Source organism: Hyperolius riggenbachi, chromosome 10, assembly GCF_040937935.1.
Source record: "Hyperolius riggenbachi isolate aHypRig1 chromosome 10, aHypRig1.pri, whole genome shotgun sequence".
Classification (NCBI taxonomy): domain Eukaryota; kingdom Metazoa; phylum Chordata; class Amphibia; order Anura; family Hyperoliidae; genus Hyperolius; species Hyperolius riggenbachi.
In genome coordinates this window covers 257,338,207-257,361,196 of record NC_090655.1, presented here as the reverse complement: position 1 = coordinate 257,361,196, position 22,990 = coordinate 257,338,207, and the positions used below count along the sequence as shown (strand labels likewise).

Genomic DNA, 22,990 nt, shown 5'->3' with positions numbered 1-22,990 from the left:
AATCTGTGTACAGTAATGTACAGTGACCATTATCAGCTTATTACAGGCCGGTAACACTAAGTCACCCCTACTGTGACCAATCTGTGTACAGTACTGTACAGTGACCATTATCAGCTTATTACAGGCCGGTAACACTAAGTCACCCCTACTGTGACCAGTCGATGTACAGTAATGTACAGTGACCATTATCAGCTTATTACAGGCCAGTAACACTAAGTCACCCCTACTGTGACCAATCTGTGTACAGTAATGTACAGCGACTCATTATCAGCTTATTACAGGCTGGTAACACTAAGTCACCCCTACTGTGACCAATCTGTGTACAGTAATGTACAGTGACTCATTATCAGCTTATTACAGGCTAGTAACACAGGAGCTGGGCATACACGGGTCAATCCGGCGGCCGATTAGGCGTCGGATCGACTCCCGCCGCGTCCCCACTCGTCCGCGCGGATCGATTCCCGCTTGTCCTGCTTGGGATCGAGCGGGGAATCTATCCGGCAGGTCATCGGATCTGTCGGATATTATCAATCGAGCCATCAGCGGCTCGATTGATAAAGACAAAAGAGTCGGTGTATGCCCAGAATAACTCACCCCTACTGTGACCAATCTGTGTTCAGCACCGTACAGTGACCATTATCAACTTATTGTAGGCCAGTAACACTAATACTGGGCATACACGGCTCGATGCAGGCTTATCAATCGAGCCGCTGATGGCTCGATTGATAATATCCAACGTGTCCGATGACCACGGGTATCGATTCCGCGCTCGATACCCGCGGGTGGACAATAGCGGTGAATCGAGCGGAAGATAAGAAGCGGCGTCGGAGACGAGCGGGAATCGAACCAGGTGCACGCGCAGACGTGCGGGGAAGCGGCGGGAGTCGATCCGGCGGCTAATCGCCCGCCGGATCGACCCGTGTATGCCCAGCATTAGTCACCCTTAGTCTGTGAACAGTAATGTAGAGTGACCATTATCAGCTTATTGCAGGCCAGTAACACTAAGTCAGCCCTACTATGCCCAATCAGTGTACAGTAATGTATAATAGACATTGTCAGCCTAAGAAATCTTTTAAATATCTTATGTTTATAACTCACCAATTTTCTTCCCTGTAAAAAGGTCTTCCTCCTTAGATGATCTCATCATGTCACCCTTCTCCACAAACTGCTGATCACTTGTCCCCATCGTGTCACTCTCGTTCATAGACTGCTGATCACTTGTCCCCATCGTGTCACTCTCGTTCATAGACTGCTGATCACTCCTCACATACGACTCTTCTTCCTCTTTACTTGTCCTCATCATGTCACCTTCCTCCACAGACTGCTGATCATTCCTCACATACGTCTCTTCTTCTAACTCTTTAATTATTACCATCAAGTAATTCTTGTCCGTAGACTGTTGATCACACCTGGCATAGATCTCTTCCTTTTTAATTGTCCACATCATGACACCCTCCTCTATAGACTGCTGATCTCTACTTACATATGTCTCTTCTCCTTCCTTTTTATTTGTCCTCATCATGTCACCCTTCTCCATAGTCTGCTGATCACTCCTCACATATGTCTCTTCTTCTTCCTCTTTACTTGTCCTCATCATGCCACCTTCCTCCACAGACTGCTGATCACTCCTCACATATGTCTCTTCTTCTTCCTCTTTACTTGTCCTCATCATGTCATCCTCCTCTGCAGACTGCTGAACACTCCTCACATACGTCTCTTCTTCTTCCTCTTTTATTGTCCTCATCATGTCACCCTCCTCCATAGACTGCTGATCACTCCTCACATCTGTGTCTTCTTCTTCCTCTTTAACCTTAACATTTACATGCATCAGTTCTCCACCCTAAGTGCACAAAACAGGAGGTAATTAAATTTGTGATAACAGCATACGCAGAAGGGAAACATGCCATATAGTTTGGAGTCTATGAAGACCCTCAGCCCCACCTACCTGATAATAGTGGGGGATGGTAGGATCTTCTTGTGGACAATCCCGGGAATAAAGAGGACCTGTACTTTTCTCTGGTGGGATTCTGCAACTGGATCCATCTGTAGGAAACACACACACTGATTGAATACATTGTCCCTAGTGTTTATTAGATGAAGGGGGATATAGATGGACCCTCTATACTGCTCTCTCTTTTACAAAAAATGAAAGTCTCCTCTTACCTGATACTGTTAGGGGTAGCTGATTCTCCATCATGGTGTCCTTGTAGAGGTCCTTGTGTTCTTCTAAATACTGCTCCTCCTGCATAATGAAATGCAGGGCTTTTAAATATGAGGAAAAAGTGCTACTCTATCCAGATGACACCATTTTGTTCCCAAAAGATGCAGCCCAGTCCCTCCCTAAGCACCGCAATCTCCATCACTACAGAGATAGGCTTCTACTCAGGCCTATTGATAAACTGAAGCAAGTGTGCCTTCATTCTACGAGATGACTGGGTTATGCCAGATAATGACAGGAAGATAATCTGGATTGTACAGTCTTCCCTGTGCTACTCTGCATTAGGGCTGGAAGAAGTAGGCAATACTGAGAGGTGGATGTGGCAATTGGGGGAGAAATGGAACTAATGGGCTTGGGAGGGCGGCAGGAGACATTGATTACTGCAGTGTCCTACTCTGTGGCCAGCAAAGCCACACTGGTACCTCTCCAGTCCCTACTGAACTCTGCTGCCTGTCTCACCCACCTCCAATCCCACTCTTAAGATGCCACCCCTCTCTGCCAATCCCACTATTGATTGCCAAACACCTAAAGGACCTAGTTAAAACTCCTATCCCTAACCTACAAAGCTCTACATAAGCTACCCCCTCCATACATTTCCTTATTAATATCCAAATATATACTGGGATATATACTGGGAAAGAAATTGCATTTCCGGGGTGGGAGGACATTACACACCAATGGATAATGGCAATGCTGGGGTACACAGGGAGGACATGGCTGTACTGGGAAAGAAATAGCATTACTGGGTTGGGGGAACACTGCATACAGGGAAGGGGGGGGGGGGGGGGGGCTGGCTGAACTGGATGTATTTGTAGTCTTGTCTCTGTGATGTAACTGAATTATTACTGAAAAGGTGAGATACCAGCACTGGAGGAACATGTCTATATTCCATATACATCTTCTCTTGTCTCTGTGATGTGACTGAATTATTACTAGGAAGGTGAGATGCCAGCACTGGAGGGACATGGCTATATTCCATATACATCTTCTCTGGTCTCTGTGATGTGACTGAATTATTACTAGGAAGGTGAGATGCCAGCACTGGAGGGACATGTCTATATTCCATATACATATTCTCTTGTCTCTGTGATGTGACTGAATTATTACTAGGAAGGTGAGATGCCGGCACTGGAGGGACATGGCTATAGTCCATATACATCTTCTCTTGTCTCTGTGATGTGACTGAATTATTACTAGGAAGAAGAGATGCCAGCCATAATCTATGGCACATGTAGGGGGGCCACTAGAAAAGTCACAGCAATTATATAAAAGTCTCTTGTATGGCAATTACTTCAATATATAATAACAATCACACTATTACCTCTTCCAACAACGTCTGCTGTGGTATATGCTTCCTGTCTTTGGCTTAATTTATTCCTATTTGTGCGTTCCACCTGGGAGACGTGACGTCGCCATCTTGTGGTGAATAGACTAACTGCAGACTGTGGGATTACCTGCACATAGCCATGTAATACAATCGTTATTCAAAATGGGAAACTGTTAGCAGCAGGGGCGTAGCAATAGGGGGTGCAGAGGTAGCGACCGCATCGGGGCCCTTGGGCTAGAGGGGCCCCGATGGGACCTCCCTCAACTGCATTATTAGCTCTCAATTGGTCCTATGCTCATAATAATCACTTCTATAGATACTTTGAATAGTGGTAATCATTAACAAACTGTTCCCCATCCCCTTCTTGCATCTCAGACACTGTAGTTGCCATTGGCAGGTTTTGGTGCGCCGTATCAGTTGTTATGTATAGAGTGTTTGGGGGGCCCCAATGTAATACTTGCATCGGAGCCCACAGCTCCTTAGCTACGCCACTGGTTAGCAGTGGGGTCTCACCAGGGCCACAAGACAAGACACAACAATTATATTGCGCTTTTCTCCTGGTGGACTCAAAGCGCAAGAGTTAAAGCCACTAGGACACACTCTATAGGCAGTAGCAGTGTTAGGTAGCCGTTAAAAAACATTTAGAATAAAATAAATAATAATTATTGGCATAATGTACCATCCAAAGAAAGCCTAAGTGGTGGTGAAAAAAATAAGATATAGTTCATTTCATTGTGATAAATAGTGATAAAGTTATAGGCGAATGAATGGAAGGAGCACTGAAAGGTGAAAATTGCTCTGGTGCTGAAGGGGTAAAATCCCCTCAGTTGTGAGGTGGTTAAAGGTTAATAGGCCCAAGCCTTGTGAATATACTTGTCTGTGCAGAAAACCATGAGTTTGTGCCATGTCTGAGCATTTCAGCATTTTCTCTGCATTTAATAGGGTTAAAGAGAATCTTCACTCTCCGATTTGTACAATAAAAAACATACCAATCGAGTCACTGTGATCTCCTGGGTCCCCATTTGCTGTTCCCCGCCTCTCCCCGCCACGATCCTGGCTTTTAATTGCCAGTTTTAGGCAGTGTTTACAAACAAAAAACATGGCCGCTAACCAGGAAGTGATGCGTGCGCGCGTTCGTGTGTATATATATATATATATATATATATATATATATATATATATATATATATATATATATACATACATATACACACACACACACACACACACACACACACACACACACTAATATGTGTGTATGTATGTATGTATGTGTGAATATATATATATATATATATATATATATATATATCTTATGTTACAGGATACTACAAGCCTCACACACTGTCTGTGAGGAATACTAAAAGCGCACACACAGAGCCTGGAGGGAGAGTGCATAACTTGTCCCTATCACAGCAGAGGCAGATCTTTACTCTCTGGATCGACAAAGCTTGACAAAGAAAAGAAGATTAGATATATTACAGAGATAGTGCAACTAGAAAAGGCTGCAGTAATCCAGACCACATTAAAACAGGGATAGGAACTTATAGGAAAGAAGAAATAAGGCTGAAAATGTTGTTACAGAGTCTCTTTCAGTCTTGTGTTCGTTTATGTATTTGCAGGTGCATTTTTCACGTGCAATTTTTTTATAATCTGCCTTTTTTATGTGGAAAAACAGTATATCATATTTATTTTGTAAAAACGCACGCAAATTGCATGCATTTTTCCCCCATAGGAAAGCATTGTATACTTTTCAGTTTTTATTTTCAGGTATATGACTTTATTCATAACATTTTTATCAGACAGTCACAGTTGCAGTTTAGAATCCGCACTCTTCTTTTTAAGCTGTAAAACAAAGCAGAAGTCAGGACCCTTTGAACTCTCCTGAAAACCTCATCTCAAGCTGTCTTTCCCTGATTCTTGGCTGTTTAAGCTCTTCAGAAAACAGGACTGAGTTTGACACATTTTTTGGACAAGCTCAGAGAAACTCTTTTGCATAGATAACAACTCAAATATTTCAACTCTTCCTGTAACATAAAATAGAAAGGGGCTTCATGTAATTTCTTAGTAGGGCTAATACCATATGTGTATATGTTTATCTCACTGTGTCTTATGCCACTTCTGGTTCACTTTAATACTGCAACAAAAGACTGAGGGCAATATGCAATTCACTTTATCGCCTGGGTTTTCTCCTAGGAGATCATTTTTCACCCCGTTTAAAATAACTTTTCAGCATCTTGTAGTTGAAAAAGTATCAAAAAGTAGATGAAAAGGCAGTGTCAAAATTATTTTAAATATTTTCTTACTTGCTGGTGGTTTGAAAGGCATTTTATGGACAAGGTGAGAATATATCACCTAGGAGAACAGTCAGGAGAATAAGTGAAATGCACGTGGATCTGAGTGAGGAAAGGGAAACCTTGAGTGATCAGCAAAACCCTGAATTCAGGGGAGCAGTGCTGGAGTCAAATGTCACAAATGTACAACAAAAGCAGGACTACGCTCTAATTGCATGTATCAAAAATGTTACTGGTATCAAATACTGTATTTGGCCTTTAACAGGATAAACAGCAAACAAAAAGAACAACTTCCTTAAAAAAAAATAATTTTTTTTTAAAAGATTAAAAGGCACCCAGACATAGATAAAACAGCTAAAAAAAGAAAAAGAAAAATAGAGGTGGCTTACCTCAATAACGACACGTTCATATAAATATTAATTTTAATAAGCACAGGCAACGCATTTCATGGGTCCGCACCCACTTCCTCAGGCCAAATAAAGTTAAGTGCCAGAGTTGTATCAGAGTACAGAGCACCTCTGAGGGGTGTACATTGGTACCTAGAGGATTTACCATCGAAAGGACCGTCTGTTTTCCCCAAGAGTGCGACCACCTCCAGCTCCAACCGGACACCCGAGTGGAGTTGGGTTTATAGATCTCCACCTGCTTTCAGTGGTTGGTTGCCCCTTGTGCAACCTTCCTTTGTGAGAGTAACCTAGTCCTTTTTGTTTTCCATAACTCTTCTTGTGACACACTTCACCACTTGGGCTCCCATTGTCTCTGTGTTTGGTTACCCTACTTCGGAACTCCCTTTAACAACAGTGTTTGTCAAAAGGAGCAACCAGACAAGAGAGAACACCAGCCGGATGTGTATCACACAAACATGCTACATGCAAACAGCACATGCCTAGCTGTCCCTCAGGGCCGGTTCACACTCCAGTAAGAAACGCTCCGGTTCAGCAGGGCACAAGGGGAAGTGTAAACACATCCTATGTTAACCATCGGATACATTCACACTTTCCACCACAATGGAGCAGAGTAGGAATACATGTTCCATGACAGGCACAATTTTTGTGGAGACTGCAGATGCTGTGGTTGCTCACAGAATCCATGTCTGTCCATTCTCACTAGGCTGTTTTTCCCTTCCATTCCAGATCTACTTACCTGTCATCTGCATTTTCTACAGCCATGCGGGTTCTCCACCGCTAATGGACTAGAGGCCCACTGATGTATATACCCTAGAGCCCTGGAAGAAGCATAGGGCTCTCATTGGATTACATTAGTCCAATGGGAATACTTTGTGTCACCAGGAAGGATTCTCATTGGTTCATGGAGGACCATACAGAATCCTCCCTCTTGCTAGGATTGCCATTGTTCTTTTACAATCCAATGAGAGTCCTTTGCTTCAGCTGGGACTCTGATTTAAATCCAAGCACTTGTCCCTAAGTCTAGCAGCAGTGGAGGACCTGAATGGTGGTTGTCAGGGTTACCAAATCATCCCTTTAAATACTGACACATCAGAGTTATGCAGGGCCCAAGGTTACTTACACACAATCAGTGCCCAAACTGCATCCAACTAGCCACAAGCTCTGTATAGTTAATGTGTCCGTATTTAAAGGGATAAGTTGGCAACAATTACAGTGGTAATAGTAAGGGACCGGAACGCACAATGGTGGCGATGTGTAAACATCTTGACAGACATGGCATCGGGGCACAGTTTATCCATTTAGGATATGATATGAACACACTGTTCTGCATCTGCCACAGTGTGAACCTCTCATTGCCATTAGCACAGACCTTCCTAAAGTCCCCAGACTATAAGAACCTGAGGCAGTCTGTGTTTGTGACCAGGCATCCGTCCATCAGTAGTACAAGCACCATAATACAAGGAAGGGCTCTCACCAGTCCAGCATAGACGGGTATCTACAGCAATCCTCTGTCAGAGTAAGGGCTGGTCCTCACATGTGCATGTTGGAGTACAGCAGCCTTTGCCTTTGACAAACGCCCATTTGTCTCACTTGACATAGCGTTGCTGGGCACTCCGGATTATAAAAGCAACATCCTCGTGGCAGAATAATGTGCTCACTGATTGGTCCGCCTTCTTGACACAAGTTCAATCGGTTGTTATGTGGACATGAAACAGTGGCTCTGAAGAAACAGCTGTCAGCAGTCGAGGGTAACAGCTGTCAGCTGTGTGATAAACCATGCAATCACAAGACAAATCCTGTGTCTCATTGCAACACCCTCCTAGGTGCCATAAATCCACCCCTAGTATCGCCCTCCACACAGGGCATCATCAGGGCTCCGTCAGATGGTAGGTACAGGGTTGTAACTACAACTCATAGGGCCCAATGTTCACACCCCTTCCCTTGCCTCCCCTTGGTGCTCTTCACAGCCTTGGGGCCCACCTCACAGGATGTATAAAGCAAGTGTAGCCACCTGATCTGAAGTAAACTCTTTAGCTCTCCTGTATGGGAGGAAGGGAAGGTCAGTAGTTGGAGAACCCCACAGCTCTGGGTCACCATGATATTGCAGTGTCTGCTCCCCTCTAGTTACAGCCCTGGGTAGCTACCAGTCTTGTGATTGCACAGCATGTCACATGTATCTTTTTTTATAGCTCAAAGATTTGATTACATTTTCAAACATATTGCACCATTATAGCAACTGATAAAAAACAAGAAATCAATTAGACAAGCATATGTGGTGGAGTAATACAAAGTGCCTGGCACACTCAAACGGTGTTGTTATAAGCCTGAGGAACAGGTAATGACCACAGTGTGCAGCAATACAGACACTGAAACAAGGAATAATGTGCAATAATGGTTTATTGTGACCGGATTAAGCAAACCGATAGATAAATGTAAATAAGATGCAAATACTTGCGCAACACACTATATACAGAGCAGATGCAAATACTTGCGCAACACACTATATACAGAGCAGATGCAAATACTTGCGCAACACACTATATACAGAGCAGATGCAAATACTTGCGCAACACACTATATACAGAACAGATGCAAATAACTTGCGCAACACACTATATACAGAGCAGATGCAAATACTTGCGCAACATACTATATACAGAACAGATGCAAATACTTGCGCAACACACTATATGCAGAGCAGATGCAAATATTTGCGCAACACACTATATACAGAGCAGATGCAAATACCTGCGCAACACAGTATATACAGAGCAGATGCAAATACTTGCGCAACACACTATATACAGAGCAGATGCAAATACTTGCGCAACACACTATATACAGAACAGATGCAAATACTTGCGCAACACACTATATGCAGAGCAGATGCAAATATTTGCGCAACACACTATATACAGAGCAGATGCAAATACCTGCGCAACACAGTATATACAGAGCAGATGCAAATACTTGCGCAACACACTATATACAGAGCAGATGCAAATACTTGCGCAACACACTATATACAGAACAGATGCAAATACTTGCGCAACACACTATATGCAGAGCAGATGCAAATATTTGCGCAACACACTATATACAGAGCAGATGCAAATACTTGCGCAACACAGTATATACAGAGCAGATGCAAATACTTGCGCAACACACTATACTGTATACAGAGCAGATGCAAATATTTGCGCAACACACTATATACAGAGCAGATGCAAATACTTGCGCAGCACAGTATATACAGAGCAGATGCAAATACTTGCGCAACACACTATATACAGAACAGATGCAAACTACGTGTACAACACAGTATATTCAGAACAGATGCAAACTACGTGTACAACACAGTATATACAGAGCAATCACCATACAAATAAATGTGCAAAACCCTCAAAGACCCTATCTATCTATTCTAGCTAACTAACTAATATATATATATATATATATATATATATATATATATATATATATATATACTGCTGGTGGAGGACAGCACCCCAGGGCTGCTACATGTCCATAAGCCCCCTGCTGGTGGCATAGTGCAAAGTCAAAGGCAGTCCAAATAAACACCACCACCAGCAGGCAGGAACAAAGCAGCACATAGTTTGTAAAAGGTGTGCACTGCTGAGGCACTGCACTTCTGCTATCCCAGCCATCTGTAATGGTGAGAGGCCCCTTGTTGTGTCACACCTGTCCCCCCAGATCTCTCCAGTCTTCACAGATGGGTCTTGTGTTCTCTCTGGCCTTGTGGCTGCTCTGCTGAGTTCCTCTGTACTCTATACCTACACAAGGGCAGCACCCTATCCCCCTGCAGTGTCGCCCATCACACTGTGGCCATACTGAAGGATATCCCTGCTCCCTGCTGCTTCCGGCTCCTGTGACTCAGCTCTGCAGTCCGGGTAGTGTGAAGGTCGGCAATGGCATCTGGTATGTTGTGGCAGCATCTTGTGGAGTGGATGGAGGTGAAGGGAAGTCACCCTGTTGGAATGGGGAACAAGGTTGTGTCTTCATGTCGCTTCCACCCCCTGCTCCACCCGGCAGAGGTCTCCTGGCGTGAACGAGATATAACGGTGTGGTAGACTTGGGCGCGGGATACAGCCGGTATATGGCTGATCCTGCTTCTGCACAAGTCCCGGCCGTATTAAATACTATTCCCCCTCCAGGCCGCCATGGATGGTGGGGAATGAAATAATTTGGCTTCGTGCTATTGCTGGAAGCTGAATTATTGTGTTTTAAAAGTAACTTCAGCTCGGTCTTCTGAGGACGCCAAAGTTACTCCCTGTGCGCTGCTATAGCTGTAATTCCCATTATGGCCTATGGTGGCGCCAGCTGCGCCCAAGTCTCCAGCACTGGAATCACCGTGTTCGTCTCCTGGCTGCCCACAGGCTGCTCTGTCAGGTGCTCACAGGGAGAAAATTCTAAATATTGAGAGTAATAATAATATCCTTAATAATGATATTTTAAATAGCAATAAAGAAACCAATTTGAAAAAAACTTTATCTCTATTTATGCAAAAAGAATTCAGTACAAAAATTCATAAAAAGCATTTAACAGGTCCTGTTTTCACTGGTGAGGTGACTCACTGGATGTTTGTCCAAATACTATGCACTGCTTGCTCAGATATTATGGACTTGATGAAGGGTCGTTGACTGGAAACAAGCTGGCTTTTTCATCTACAAATAATTGCAGCTCATTACGCTATTCTCGACCTTATTGATGCAATTTTTTGGGCTCCTATAGAAAAACATACTGTACATCAGTCCTTTGTATGCATTTTTATACTGAATACTTTTTCCTGGCTACGACTTCCCTGGCGGTCAATTAAGTCCAGATTTTTGAACCAAAATCGGTACAACTTTGAAGGCATTTCTTTATATTGTTATATATATATATATATATATATATATATATATATATATATATATATATATATATAAGCTTCTATATAATTATTTTTTTTTTCTTTTAGACTTTCTTTTTTTTGTTGCTGTTATGGGCAGTAGTGCTGTGCATGGTATTTTAATTTTTTTTTTACTTTTGTATATATTGGAATCAATACAATTGTATATATTAAATCCAATACATACAATTCGAATTTCCCATCAAATCTGATGACATTGCGTGCACCTGACACGCAAACCTAAACAAGGTGGCCCAGCTGATAAAAGGCCTAGAGGTGATGCATTGCCCGAGTCTTCTGATCCATACACCAGTTCCTCCCAGGAGTGTTTTTCAGACCAAACAACAAGTCTGGAAGGACACGGAGGGGGGGGGGGGGGGCAGGAAGCAGGGACGGATCTAGGGGGGGGGGGGCAAGAGGGTATCTTGCCCCAGGCGCAGTTTGCTGAATTCTTAAAAAGGCGGCAAAATGAATGGCAGTTTAGGCGCCAAAACCTGACCTTTAGACGCCAAAACCTACCTTGCCCCAGGCGCAACTTGGTCTTGATCCGTCCCTGGCAGGAAGAGGAGAAGGGGGAGGCGGTATCAGAGACCGTCTCCGATCTCGACAACCGAGACAACCAAGGAAATGATTGTGATTAACATCTCCTCTGTGGTCCTGACCCCATCACAACTGTCAGCACTCAACTATGGTCTGTCCTTTTCCCCTACTCACATTCCGGATCCATTGGAGATAGATGTGGAACTACAGCGTTTTTTTCGCTCTTTTAAACTCAAATATTTTTTCTCTGTACCACGACCATTTACTGATATACAACGAGTGGATGTCGATACTGACACATTGACATTAAAAGATGCCAACTTACGATTAAAGAGCAGGTTTCAGCCCACGTCATGTCAGATCATTGACATTTATATAAAGAAAGTCCAGGAAGAGGTGGACCTGTTGATCAGGAAATCCAACTGTACAGGATGGAAGATTCGTTCAAATATTAGCAAAGCTGAAAGAACTGTTATTAAAGAGTTGTCTTCAAATCCTGCTATTACTATAAAACCCGCCGATAAGGGGGGAGCAGTGGTGGTAATGGACACTGAAATGTATCGCAAAGAAGTGCTGTGACAATTAAGGGATAGTACAACTTATTCATTGATTGATGTGGATCCTTTGGTGGAAATTCAGAATAAAATTGGACAGACAGTAGCACAAACTCTAGCCAATAATTTGATTGATGACAAACTTGCCCAATATCTGATACAACCATACCCTATGACCCCAGTCATCTATGTATGCCCAAAAATTCATAAATTCATAAAAGGTTGGACAATCCACCGGGCCGACCCATAGTGGCTGGTATGGACTCAGTATTGGCCCCCCTAGCTAAATACCTTGATCAAATCCTTAGACCTTATGTAGTGTCCATGAAGTCATACTTGAGGGACACTCAAATGTTTTTGTCTATTCTAAATAACATGCCTTCTATCCCTAGCGAGTGTATTTTGGTAACGATGGATGTGGAGAGTTTGTACACCTCCATCCCGCATGATAGCGGGATGGAGGCAGTACAATATATAGTTGTGTGAAAAACTATTTGCCCCCTTCCTGATTTCTTATTCTTTTGCATGTTTGTCATACTTAAATGTTTCTGCTCATCAAAAACCGTTAACTATTAGTCAAAGATAACATACTGAACACAAAATGCAGTTTTAAATGATGGTTTTTATTACTTAGTGAGAAAAAAAACTCAAAACCTACATGGCCCTGTGTGAAAAAGAAATTGCCCCCTGAACCTAATAACTGTTTGGGCCACCCTTAGCAGCAATAACTGCAATCAAGCATTTGCGATAACTTGCAACAAGTCTTTTACAGCGCTCTGGAGGAATTTTGGCCCACACATCTTTGCAGAATTGTTGAAATTCAGCTTTATTTGAGGGTTTTCTAGCATGAACCGAGTTTTTAAGGTCATGCCACAACATCTCAATAGGATTCAGGTCAGGACTTTGACTAGGCCACTCCAAAGTCTTCATTTTGTTTTTCTTCAGCCTGTTGGTATGATGTTCTTTTGCTGAAATGCTGTGTTACTTCTACGCCAGATGTAACGGGACACGTACCTTCCAAAAAGTTCAACTTTTGTCTCGTCGGTCCACAAGGTATTTTGCCAAAAGTCTTTGCAATCATGGAGATGTTTTTTTTAGCAAAATTGAGATGAGCCTTAATGTTCTTTTTGCTTAAAAGTGGTTTGCGCCTTGGATATCTGCCATGCAGGCCATTTTTGCCCAGTCTCTTTCTTATGGTGGAGTCGTGAACACTGACCTCAATTGAGGCAAGTGAGGCCTGCAGTTCTTTAGATGTTGTCCTGGGGTCTTTTGTGGCCTCTCGGATGAGTTTTCTCTGCGCTCTTGGAGTATTTTTGGTCGGCCGGCTACTCCTGGGAAGGTTCATCACTGTTCCATGTTTTTGTCATTTGTGGATAATGGCTTTCACTGTGGTTCGCTGGAGTCTCAAAGCTTTAGAAATGGCTCTATAACCTTTACCAGACTGATAGATCTCAATTACAGTACTTTTGTTTTCATTTGTTCCTGAATTTCTTTGGATCTTGGCATGGTGTCTAGCTTTTGAGGTGCTTTTGGTCTACTTCTCTGTGTCAGATAGCTCCTATTTAAGTGATTTCTTGATTGAAACAGGTGTGGCAGTAATCAGGCCTGGGGGTGACTACAGAAATTGAACTCAGGTGTGATAAACCACAGTTAAGTTATTTTTAACAAGGGGGGGCAATCACTTTTTCACACAGGGCCATGTAGATTTGGAGGGTTTTTTTCTCACTAAATAATAAAAACCATCATTTAAAACTGCATTTTGTGTTCAATTATGTTATCTTTGACTAATAGTTAACGGTTTTTGATGAGCAGAAACATTTAAGTGTGACAAACATGCAAAAGAATAAGAAATCAGGAAGGGGGCAAATAGTTTTTCACACCACTGTATACTGGAGACAGCGTCTGATATTTCCAGACAACAGATTGGTTTCATTGGGAAACTATTGGAGACAGTGTTGAAATGTAATTACTTTAGGTTTGAGGATCAATTTTATATGCAAATTAGGGGAACAGCCATGGGGTCGAATGTGGCCCTGTCCTACGCAAACATCTATATGGCAGTGTATGAAGAAATGTTCGTTTATTCTAGCTCGTTGTTTAGGCAGTATGCGTTACAATGGTTTCGCTATATAGATGACATTTTTTGCGTGTGGGCGGGGCCACATTCGACTCTCATTGAGTTCACTGAGGAGCTGATGTCCAAATGCAGAGACATCAGACTTACCTTACATACGTCTATGGAGCAAGTCAACTTTTTAGACACTCTGGTCAGTGTCAGAGATGGGAGACTGGTCACAGACCTCTATACCAAGCCCACGATGTAAACTCCCTTTTACATTTTGGGAGTTTCCATCCGTGGGCCACACGGAGGTCTGTCCCGGTCGGACAATTTGAAAGAGTGCGTAGGATAGATGGGGATAATGGGGCCAGGGCCCAGAGATTTGATGAAATGCAGAAAAAATTTGTGCACAGGGGCTATCCTGAGGATGTCGTGCAGGCTGCACGCAGTAGAGCTGTGAAGGGTGGAGAAGGCAGGGTTAGACATAAAGAGGACAGTCAGAGGTTACCTTTTGTGACTAAATACAAGGCTAATCATCAGGTTAGCCAATTGCGATATATGGTAATTGAACATGTTGTACCCTTAAGGAGAGGAGGTGACAGGGTTAGGAGGCTGCTATACAGGGAGGCATACTGGATTAAGAAACTTGACACAATGGAACCTCGGGGTTTAAACCGAGAGTTGGATTTGTCCCCATTCATTTAATGTGTGAGGATCCAGTGTGCCTACCTGTTTGGCATTGTCTGTTATATGCATCTGATTCCCCTGCTGTTACTCTCTGATATGTTTTCCCCTGTTTTACGCATACACTTTATGTTTATTATATTGATGTTGAGGCTACATATGGGGTGTACAAGTCGCCTTATTGCTTGCCCCCTCGCCAATGTGTCCCCATACTTTTCAGCCACTTGTTTACTTGTTCACTTGTCATTAATATACGCATGTCATGCGCCTTAATGTACGCATGACGTGCATCTTTGTTTACATTTGGAGGAGACTCCCTATTGGTCTATGTCGCAGAGGCTACCCGTATTTCTATCCGCAATGGTAAGCGGCGATACTCGCTGCTCCCACTAGCGTAGTCAGAGCAACGTGGGCGGCGGTGCGTAAGTGCCGCCTACCCTGTGTCACGCAGGTCAGTTCCCCATCAGGTCCGCCAGGCTGGCGGCTGCAGGGAGTAACGGCTATGTGTGCCCTGACACACGGGCGTGCCTCTGTCTCTGGACAATGGGTAAGTGTTAGTTTGTGGGAGTATCCATGTTTTGAATGCACCTATGAAATCCGAGTAGCACAGTTCCCCATTAGGTCCGCTCTGAGGACGGACTGCAGGATTGGTTGATAGAGTGATTTGAATGTGATTGGTTGCCTATGTACCATGCAGTGTATATAAAGAGCTTTGTATGTCAGTGTAAACTTGATGGCTAACAGCTCAGCTTGATAAAGGGGCGGCTGCCCTGAAACGTTATGACAGCTGTTATGAACCAATAAAAGAGCATATACTTTACGTTGATGGTGCCGGACTCATCTCTACTACCTGACACCAGGGAGCGCATGCAGCATCATCACAGGAAGTCACCGAAGGACATGGGGACACGTGGGACCACAAAAGAAGAAGGCAATCACCGTGGGAAAGAAGACGCTTGGAAATAGATTGAGGAATGCGGGAGGATGACACAGAGGAATCCCGTCACACCAGTGATACTCAGTGGCAAAATTTCATATTTCAGCCCACGTCTGACTCGGGCTTACCGTTCCTAGCAAACATTTTCCGAGTCAAACTTGGGCTTACCACTACTGAGGTTAATAAAAAAAATTGGATAAGATTTTTTTCCAAATCAGTTTCTTGTTTGCGATCTAAACAGATATCCATTGGTTGTACAGAAGGTTCTCATGGGGAGCAATGTACTAACATATACGCATGTTTGTATAACCGTATAATATTACAAACATTCCAAATTAAGCCATCTGCTGCCTCGGCATAAAGGCAGTGATTGTCTATACTATTCTGTTATAAATCAGGGATTCCTAGTTAGATACTACAGTAACTTGGTAAGCTAACCAACGGTTTATCAGTGTGATACCCTATCACGATATCATTAATCAGCGGAAGTTACTTAGCTTTGATTATATTCTCGAATATATTCTTCAAGTCCAGGTAGTTCTAAGGTCCAAAATAGCTCGACTGACAGTGGTTGTAGACAAAGAATCCTCTCGCAATTGTCCAGGTGTCCTCCAGATCTCAGTCACCTTTGTCTTAAAGGAGTGATCAGGCAAAAAAAAAATGAGTTTCACTTACCTGGGGCTTCTACCAGCCCCATGCAGCCATCCTGTGCCCTCGTAATCACTCACCGCTGCTCTGGTCTCCCTCCGTCAGCTAGTTGAGTTTTTGCCCACCTTGGGGTCGGCGGGCCGCATTGCGTACATTTTTACGCATTCCCGCTGGTGCAGGGGCATGAGGACATGCTGAGAGGGCTATTGCCCAGATACTTGCTCTTCTTGTTCATTTATCTAGTAAGTGTATTTTGATGTGCTTTTTTTAACTTAATAGAACTTTGTTACCCTATGGAGGTCTCCTCCTCTCCAATTTCGATTCTGCAAGTCTGCCTTACAGCCAGGTTTTTAAGGGGCAGCTAGAGTGTTGACAACATCAACGTGATCCAAGCAGATCCATCAGTATACCAGGTATATTGCTGCTCCTCAGCTGATACTGTAGTTGTTCCCAAGCTGGAGCCTCCTTGAATGGACTTCCCTCAACCATGATGAGAGATTCTTCTAGTTCTACTGATTCAAGGTCACCATTCCAGCTAAATGCTGATGGTTCGCTCCTCTGCACTCAACTGCATCAGTAAATGTGACTGGTGATTGCTCTTACCAGTGCTTGCCAGCTTTCTGGGTTAGTGAAGAAGGGGAACTTCCATGGTGGCAGCGTGTGCTCCAGCTTATGCCTGTATACACTGTAGGTGACAGATTACAGACTCCCAATTTACAAAATGTGTAACACTAATCATTGAGCTTAGCATGGCCTCATTGATTATAATAATGCAAACTTTTTTTTAAAGTTAGTTTTATTGATGCAATTAATAGTTCAGCTTATCACTACATGCAGAGGAACAAAACACCTCCCATTGGACTCAGTTTTAAGACCATTACCAAATGCGGTAATGCAGAAAACAGATGGGTTTTAGAGCATTTTTCAGTTAAGTCAATTCTCTAAGCCTATTGCCACATGAAAAAGTAAAATTACCGACCAGTGAGGTAAATTATTGACTTGTGTTGAATGTCAGTAAAGGCAGCCATACACTGGCCGATTGCCACCAGATGGACCAAGAGACAGATCCCTCTCTGATCGAATCTGATCACAGAGGGATCAATTGGCTGCCCATTACTGCACACAGATTTTGAATCAATTTTGGCTTGAAATCGATTCACAACCTGTGCAGCTGCTGCCTGCTCGCCGACCCCGTGTGCTCCCCTGGCCAGCAGCAATACATTAAGGAATAGGCATACAGTATGCGCTTAGGATAATGAAAAGAGCACTCTGTGGTTCGCGTTCGTACTGTTTTGTGCAAACAAAAGTTCAACTATAGTATAAAATTAGACTGCGCACACTGTCTCTAAAGAAAAGCAGGCACCAGTCTCACAGTTAGTTGCCACCAGTGTCCTGCAGACGGGCTCTGTCTTGAATCGACTGCAATCCAAAGTACTCAGCTCCTTAATCCAGGACAATCACATCCACATGCAAAGATAAAAGAAAATGCATATTAGGGTTGCAACGGTATGAAAATTGACGGTATGATAACCGTCAAAAAAAATACCGCGGTATGACGGTATCACGGTATACGGTATTGTACAATTATTCTCATTACAAATACCCTTATAAAAATGAGACAGTCAAATTTAAACAAACTCTTCTTTATTAAACCCTTAAGGGTTAGTGTCTGACCTCCTGTCATGCTTGAAACCAACAATACAAAAAGTAAAGGTCAATCCAAAATTCACAACAGAGCAATTTGCTATTTTGCTGGCTGTCATTCTTAAAGTGGACCTGAACTCTTGCATAGGACTGAAAAAACACATAGATAAATGCACCCTGTATGTATTTAGAGAGTTTAGCCTGTTTAATTCCCCCTCATTTGTGTCTAATGATGATTAAACTCTAATAATCACAAGTTGTAATCTGATCTCTCCCCTGTGTGTCACATGACTGCCTATGGCAAAGAGAGGGCACTAGGGCAGATAATAAGGCCATTTGAAAATGAGAACGTACAGTATGTTATGTCTATCTGCTAAACTGTGCAGATTTATTTTAGGAATTGTATCAGGTTCAGGTATAACAAGGAAATGTTTTTTTAAAGGTTATCATGCTGTTGCATATCTTTTGGAGCACAGAGGAGAACGTTCTTCTGAGTTCAGTTCCACTTTAATTGGTTCTTAATCTTAACTTTTATTAACGTGTAATAAATTGCATGCCATGCATTGTATTATATTACAGCCAGAACCTGTCCTGAAGTCTTGTTGTGCACCATGCAATTTCCCATCAGACAGATGGGTCGACCTATAACTAGATAATTTCAGACAGATCCAATCAGATCTCCGATCGTATTCCTGAGCGATTTTCTGATCACTTAGATGATCAATGCAAATCAAACAGAAAAATGATCGGAAATCAGATCAGACCTGTCGGAAATTATCCAATTCGACCCATCTATCTGACATGAAATTGCATGGAAAACACCAAAAATACAATAATTAAAGGTCAATCCAATTGCCAACAGAGCAAGAGCAGAGCTGAGGGTAAATCTTCCCATGGAGAGTGACCCTTCCAACAGATCATGAGATTAACTAAAGTTCAATCCAAAATTGCCAACAACAGTTACAGGGCTAATTGACACTTTATGCCTGGCTGGCCCTGGGCTGGGTACCAGACTGACTGGTACTATTCAATGAGTAGTACACTATTACACACTAAAATGTGCACTGCAATTTCTCATCAGACAGATGGGTCGACCTATACTAGATAATTTCAGACAGATCCGATCGGATCTCCGATCGTTTTCCTGATTGATTTTCTGACCACTTAGATGATCAATGCAAATCAATCAGAAAAACGATCGGAAATCAGATCAGACCTGTCGGAAATTATCCAATTCGACCCATCTATCTGACATGAAATTGCATGGAAACTTCCTGAGCATGCCCTAATCCATGGAAAACATCAGCAATACGATAAGTGAAGGTCAATTCAAAATTGCCAACAACAGTAAGTAAGTACACAGAGTCACTCACAGACACTTTATGCCAGGCCCTGGGCTTTGTGAGTACCAGTACCACCACCACCAGACTGGTATTCAATGAGTATATTACAGTCACTAAAGTTGTGCACCATGCAATTTCCCATCAGACAGATGGGTCGACCTATATTAGATAATTTCAGACAGATCCGATCGGATCTCCGATCGTTTTCCTGATTGATTTTCTGACCACTTAGATGATCAATGCAAATCAATCAGAAAAACGATCGGAAATCAGATCAGACCTGTCGGAAATTATCCAATTCGACCCATCTATCTGACATGAAATTCACATTCACAATTCATCATGAGAGTCGGAGATTAACATGTATTTGTTTAGGCCAGGTTATGGTGAAGAAATGTAAGCATGTTGAGAGTTTCAGGGCTCATCCTTGACCGCTGAGGAGACAGGATATGTCCGCTGGTACTAAAGATTCTCTCTGAAGGCACGCTTGTTGCAGGTATGCAGAGATACTTTCTTGCCACATTTGCCAGAAGAGGCATTTCTTGCCTATGCATTTTCCACCAAGAAAGAGGGTCAGCGTCACTGCTGATAGTAGGAAGAGATATGTACATGGACACTTCGGACAGCACTTTTTCATGAATGTTTTCATTTCCTAATGTTGCCTTGTTCTGCCGGGATGATGTGATTTGCTGTAGCAACCCAGATAGACCCTTCTCTTTCTTAGTGGTGGTGGTGGTACTGGTACAACTGGTAGTGCTACGGCTTTCTGTTCCCTCTGCTCCTTCATTTACTGGAGTGGATTCTTCTAGTGAGTGTGACATTGGTGCAAGATTCTCAGCTTCTTCAATACATGCCTCAACTGTGTCATCCAGGTTTTTACAAAAGCTTCTCTTAAATCGCGGATCTAGTAAGCAGGAGATGTGCAACACACGTTGCATTGACTCTGTGTATCTCCCTTCTAGCAAGTCTTCCCTCATTATAGTCTTCATCTGTGAGGTAAGTATGCTGTCTTCAGTTTGCTCCTTAAGGATTTCATTGCCAATGTGCTCAAGTATTGGTGTGAGTGAGGACAGTGTGACCCGTTTCTCAGAGGCAAGGGCATCAGTGAGCTCATGAAATGGTTGAAGAATCTTGTTGACATTCTCAAGAGTGGCAATGTCGCTGTCTTTTGGCATGAGGTGCCATGTACCTCGGTCAATGGCCAGCACTGCGCAGACAGCCTGTTGCTGTTCCAGGAACCTGGAGATCATCTCAAATGTAGATCCCCACCTTGTTACCACATCATGGATTAGGGCATGCTCAGGAAGTTCCAGGTCTGACTGTTTCTTTTTTAAATCTCTTTTCTTTTTCCAACTCCTAGAAAAACCCTGTACTAAATGTCGGCAGGCTCTGACAGCTGATTCTACCCTTTGCATTTTCAAGACTTTGTTAATGGCCAAATTTAAATTGTGTCCAAAACATGTGAGCCAAACACAAGGGAACTCTAAAAAGGCCTTCTTCATATTTGACGCGTTGTCTGTAGTAATTCCACACAGGCTTTCCTTTGGAAGATTCCAATCTTGGAGAATGTTGTCAAACATTTCAGAGATGTGTTCTGCAGTGTGGTCTTCTGGAAAAAAGAGAGTCTCCAAGCAATGACATATCAGTTTCCAATCTGAAGAGAGGTAGTGGACTGTAAAACTAATGAATGGTTCCCCTCCTCCACTGCTACTGGTCCACAGGTCTGTGGTGACTGCATACCACATAGCTTCCTTCAGCTGTTGTTCAACACTGGATCTCACTTCTTTGTACATGCAAGGTATTTCATTACTGGAAAAGTATGTTCTTGATGGCACCTTGTACAGTGGGATGGCCTTTTTCATCAGGTGTAGAAAGCCAGGTTTTTCCACTAATCTTAAGGGCATCATGTCCTTGGCAATGAAGTATGCCACAGCACGGTTCAAATCTTTGGCTTGTTTAGACCTGGGGTCTAATTTTGTTCCCTTTATAAATGACTGCATGACAGTTGGTTGAACAGTGCTGGAATATTCAGTCTTCTTAGCTTCATCCTACAGAAAGAAGAAACAATTACCACAAAATCACTCACTAAAATATGTATATATAATTTACATTTAAAGTAAAGCAGAGACAAAGCATCCTCATGTTTTTTACCATATTAGTGGGAAGTTGGAACATTAGAGAAAACACCTACCCTGGCCTGCTCTCTGTTTCATTATTTACTGTTCATTCAGATTGCTTCTGATCAGCCCATGAGCCCTGATAAAATCCCAGACTGAGCATTCAGTCTGGCTTTGCTATAATGACTCAGGCACAGGCAGATAATGATTCATGAGCAGCAGAGCCACAAGGGGAAGGGGGCAGGCTTAGGCTTGAAAAGACAGCACAGAAAAGAGACTCACCTATAAAGATTCCTGAACAAAGACAGACTGAACAGCGCTCAGACAGTCGGGGTCTCGGGGATTTTATCAGGGCTGATAAGAAGCAAGCTGACAGTAAATAATGAAACAGAGAGCAGGTCAGGGTGTTTTCTCTAATAATGTTGCAACTTTTCCACTGATATATGTTAAAAAAACGTAAAATACATGAGGGTGCTTCGTCTCTGGTTGCACAGGCATGCACAGGCCTAAAAGTTAAAGTACACAGCAATAATGCAGCATTAATAAAAAATTAGGCAGTGAGGAAATTGAAATGGGAATGGATGGATACATTACCTTGCTATGTTGTAGAGAGTGAGACACAGAGGGATGGTGTTCTCGGAGATGAGCAAACATGTTCGAGGTGTTTCCTCCTTTGGCAGCCACTTTTCGCCCACAATTGCGACATACTGGAAATCCGTCCTCCATGACAAAGCCACGGTCGTTTTTGGGATATCCAAAATGTTCCCATGCTGCAGATTTGACTTTTTTATTTGGTGGATGGAGCAGGATTCTTTCTGCCGTTTGCTGTGGCTCTGTTGCCTGCATGCTTTTGTGTAGCTCAATTTCCACTTCCTGCATATTACTTCTTCTGTGCATCTTAGGATCAGCATCCTGCATATTTCTTGACTCAGCTGGCTGCATCTCTGCTGCCTCAGCCTGCATGATCTGTGGCTGGTGGAAATCCTCCTCAGGTAGCATTCTGCAGTGCAATTCTCTTTTACAACTAGCTTATTGGTGGCAGTGGCAGTGGCACGAGGACTGGGAGAGATCAAATTACAACTTGTGATCAGACGAGCTTATGCACAGCACAGGTGGTAGTCAGACTCAGTCTCAGAGATGATGACACATTGGGGATCAAATGACTTGCTTGCACTCACACAGGCTAAACTCTCTAAATGCATGCAGCAGGTGCACCGTGCTGGCTCAGGCTGGCAGTGGCAGGCAGGCCCAGGCCCCAGAGTCAGACACAGTGGGGGAGGCTCTCAGGCGGCAGGCCATGAGGTCA

At 43.1% G+C, this 22,990-nt stretch overlaps 2 protein-coding genes across 2 annotated transcripts in view; both read right to left on the bottom strand.

The window, feature by feature from the left end:
* The window catches only part of LOC137535280 (zinc finger protein 208-like), a 171,541-nt gene that overhangs the window by 103,041 nt on the left and 45,510 nt on the right, over positions 1 to 22,990 (bottom strand). The gene's annotated exons all lie outside the window — the stretch shown is intronic.
* On the bottom strand, positions 19,430 to 22,515 carry LOC137535311 (E3 SUMO-protein ligase ZBED1-like). Its single transcript, XM_068257141.1, has 2 exons — positions 22,279 to 22,515; positions 19,430 to 21,615 (listed from the first exon to the last, which is right to left on the bottom strand). The coding sequence occupies exons 1-2, from the start codon at positions 22,408 to 22,410 to the stop codon at positions 19,939 to 19,941; spliced, it is 1,809 nt and encodes a 602-aa protein (XP_068113242.1). The 5' UTR covers positions 22,411 to 22,515; the 3' UTR covers positions 19,430 to 19,938.

Excerpts from the sequence above, each read along its gene's own strand:
- LOC137535311 (XM_068257141.1), bottom strand. The coding sequence starts at position 22,410 with ATGGAGGACGGATTTCCAGTATGTCGCAATTGTGGGCGAAAAGTGGCT. Across the intron at positions 21,616-22,278 it reads ACTCTCTACAACATAGCAAG|GATGAAGCTAAGAAGACTGA; the intron begins GTAATGTATCCA and ends TTCTTTCTGTAG.